Genomic DNA, 2,414 nt, shown 5'->3' on the forward strand with positions numbered 1-2,414 from the left:
TAAAATCGTTGCATTTACATTACATTTACATTTAAGTCATTTAGCAGACGCTCTTATCCAGAGCGACTTACAAATTGATTTATATTTTTGTTCAGTATACTTATGACACCCCTCAGAATCACTTCCGGGTAAAATAGGTTCCTTGATCAAAGACTTCCTCCTTCAAAATAAAAGTCCCCTAGTTATATTGGAGAACATTGCTAACATAATCCACATGCATTCTTATAAATCATTGTAGCAGACTGAACTCCACTCCACGGTGAAGTTCCTCAACTCAGAAACTTCTGAACAATGGAGTGGATTTTAGTCCGCTATGCTGATTTTGTTTGTACAATAAAATCTCTCTTCCATAAATGTATATATATATATTTTATTTAAATTCACATAGGTGCTCATAAGAGTGATGGTTGATACTGCCCCCATCCCAAACTGAGCCCTATACACAAACGCCCAATTGTGGATATTTAAAGGGTATGATTTAGGTAACAAATCCTCTCACATCTCCACCTGTGCGTACAGTCGATTTGGGATTGGGAAAAATCAGCGCAATGAATTTGTTACACTATATAAAAGACAGTGAACTACCATAGGCATCTTCAAAATACAGGATGTAAGAAAACACATACTTTTATTAAAACGTAAAAACGGCAGTAGTCTGGAAGCAAAACACTGTCACCCAGCAAAACACGGTCACCAAATCACAAAACATGTTCAGAAACTTGTCATTGTATCTTGCTTCAGTTCTGCTGGTTGTGACAACGATCCCAATCATTGTATTGGAAGTCCATGATCTGACAGCTGAACATTGATTTTGGTGACGACCTGAAAACAGAAGAACAATCATTATTACATCATGCGGTAATTATGACCAACTGTAAACTAGGGCTAGGCTACCAAAGAAATCAACTCAACCACTTATTATAGGATTATTTCCCCCTTGTGAAAATAATAACAAGTTAAAACGACTCCATGGATTGCGAGGCTAAAATGTCAGGCTGCAACCCTTTCAACAAACCTAGGTAAAAATCAGAATTTGTGACATTTGTACACTGAATGTAGGCTAGGCCTAATGCAACGTTTCCACTTATCTAACATGTCTGTTACAACATGTTTGATACAATGTAGCTACACGCAATCAACGCATAGGTCAATTACTTACACACCCTACTTCACTTTCATGCCAAGTCCAGTTTCTTCTGTGTTTCTGAGAGTTTATCCTGCAGTCGTTTCTTTCTCCAATCCAGGAACTTCCTCCGCGCTCGGTTGGCCTGCCATCCAGAAAGGAAACCGACTGCGAATGAAATAGCGATTGCAACTTGCAGCGTCCTCTCAGAAACGTCCGCCATATTCACCTCTGTATGTATGTCAGTTTGTACTGCTTTTTAGTTGTTCGGAAAAGCCATCCAACATGTGTCGTGTTGTGACGTGTCTAAATATATGAACGCACCATACCGACGGTCCTACAGAATGTCTCGAGGGCCAAACGTCGAGGTAAAATGCACGATTGAGAATTATAATTTATCTCCGGGAAAACGGTGCCCTCTTGTGCCCAGAAGGAAATCTAGACAATGGAGTGAAGTCTTCATGAGAGAAAGGTTCACTGTTGCTCTGGAGCAGAGTTACCCAAACCCGGTCTTGAGGCTCACCCAGGGTGCTCGTTTTGGTTTTAACCCTAGCACTACACAAGTTTCAAGTTGGATATTCACACTTTAAAACCTCAACTTTCAAACCACCTGAGCCACAGACTCCAAATAAGTGTCATGATGTTGGAAAAATTGCACAAAACATTGCACAGGTCTTATTTTCATGATTTGGAAATTAATTCACTTTCCAAAGCTAATAAAAGTGGAAATGTGAGCAGCATTTTGTATTCTGAGTTGAATTAGTTAGGGAGCATAAACAAAGTACAAACTTTTTTTTACATTCAGATTTCAATCGTTGGTCATGTGACCTACTGACTTCACACAAGGTTCAGAATGTCCACCGACTCCCCTAATATATTTCACACCCTTTAGTTTGTCCATTTTCACCTCACACATTTTTACATGAATTTTTCTCAATTTCAAATTTCAATAGCTCCTTGGTCATGTGACCTATTGACCTCAAACTACTTTCAGAATGTCCACGGACTGGCGGAGACGGGCGCCACGAGGCATGCAGTGCGGTAAACGCAACCGATCCTGGAGAAGCTGGCGGGAGCCCCGGCGAGAGTTCTCATTTCTTTGTGAAGGACAGGGCGCCCTGGAATGGGTTCGCCCCGAGAGAGGGGCCCAAGCCCTGGAATGGGTTCGCCCCGAGAGGGGTCCAAGCCCTGGAATGGGTTCGCCCCGAGAGAGGGGCCCAAGCCCAGGAAAGTGTTCGCCCCGAGAGAGGGGCCCAAGCCCTGGAAAGTGTAACGGTTTCGGCATTGTCCG

General features: G+C 42.2%; 1 protein-coding gene across 2 annotated transcripts; it reads right to left on the minus strand.

Moving 5' to 3' along the window:
• Positions 1–350: 350 nt before the first annotated feature.
• On the minus strand, positions 351–1,504 carry LOC135523358 (mitoregulin-like). Of its 2 annotated transcripts, none has more exons than XM_064949981.1 (2): positions 1,164–1,504; positions 351–822 (listed from the first exon to the last, which is right to left on the minus strand). In XM_064949981.1, the coding sequence occupies exon 1, from the start codon at positions 1,344–1,346 to the stop codon at positions 1,176–1,178; it is 171 nt and encodes a 56-aa protein (XP_064806053.1). In that variant the 5' UTR covers positions 1,347–1,504; the 3' UTR covers positions 351–822; positions 1,164–1,175. The 2 variants fall into 2 exon arrangements, with proteins under 2 accessions (XP_064806053.1, XP_064806052.1); XM_064949980.1 differs by having other exon boundaries at positions 1,160–1,504.
• Positions 1,505–2,414: the final 910 nt, after the last annotated feature.

The sequence above is a fragment of the Oncorhynchus masou genome, chromosome 31, assembly GCF_036934945.1.
Source record: "Oncorhynchus masou masou isolate Uvic2021 chromosome 31, UVic_Omas_1.1, whole genome shotgun sequence".
NCBI lineage: Eukaryota > Metazoa > Chordata > Actinopteri > Salmoniformes > Salmonidae > Oncorhynchus > Oncorhynchus masou.

Excerpts from the sequence above, each read along its gene's own strand:
- LOC135523358 (XM_064949981.1), bottom strand. The coding sequence starts at position 1,346 with ATGGCGGACGTTTCTGAGAGGACGCTGCAAGTTGCAATCGCTATTTCA.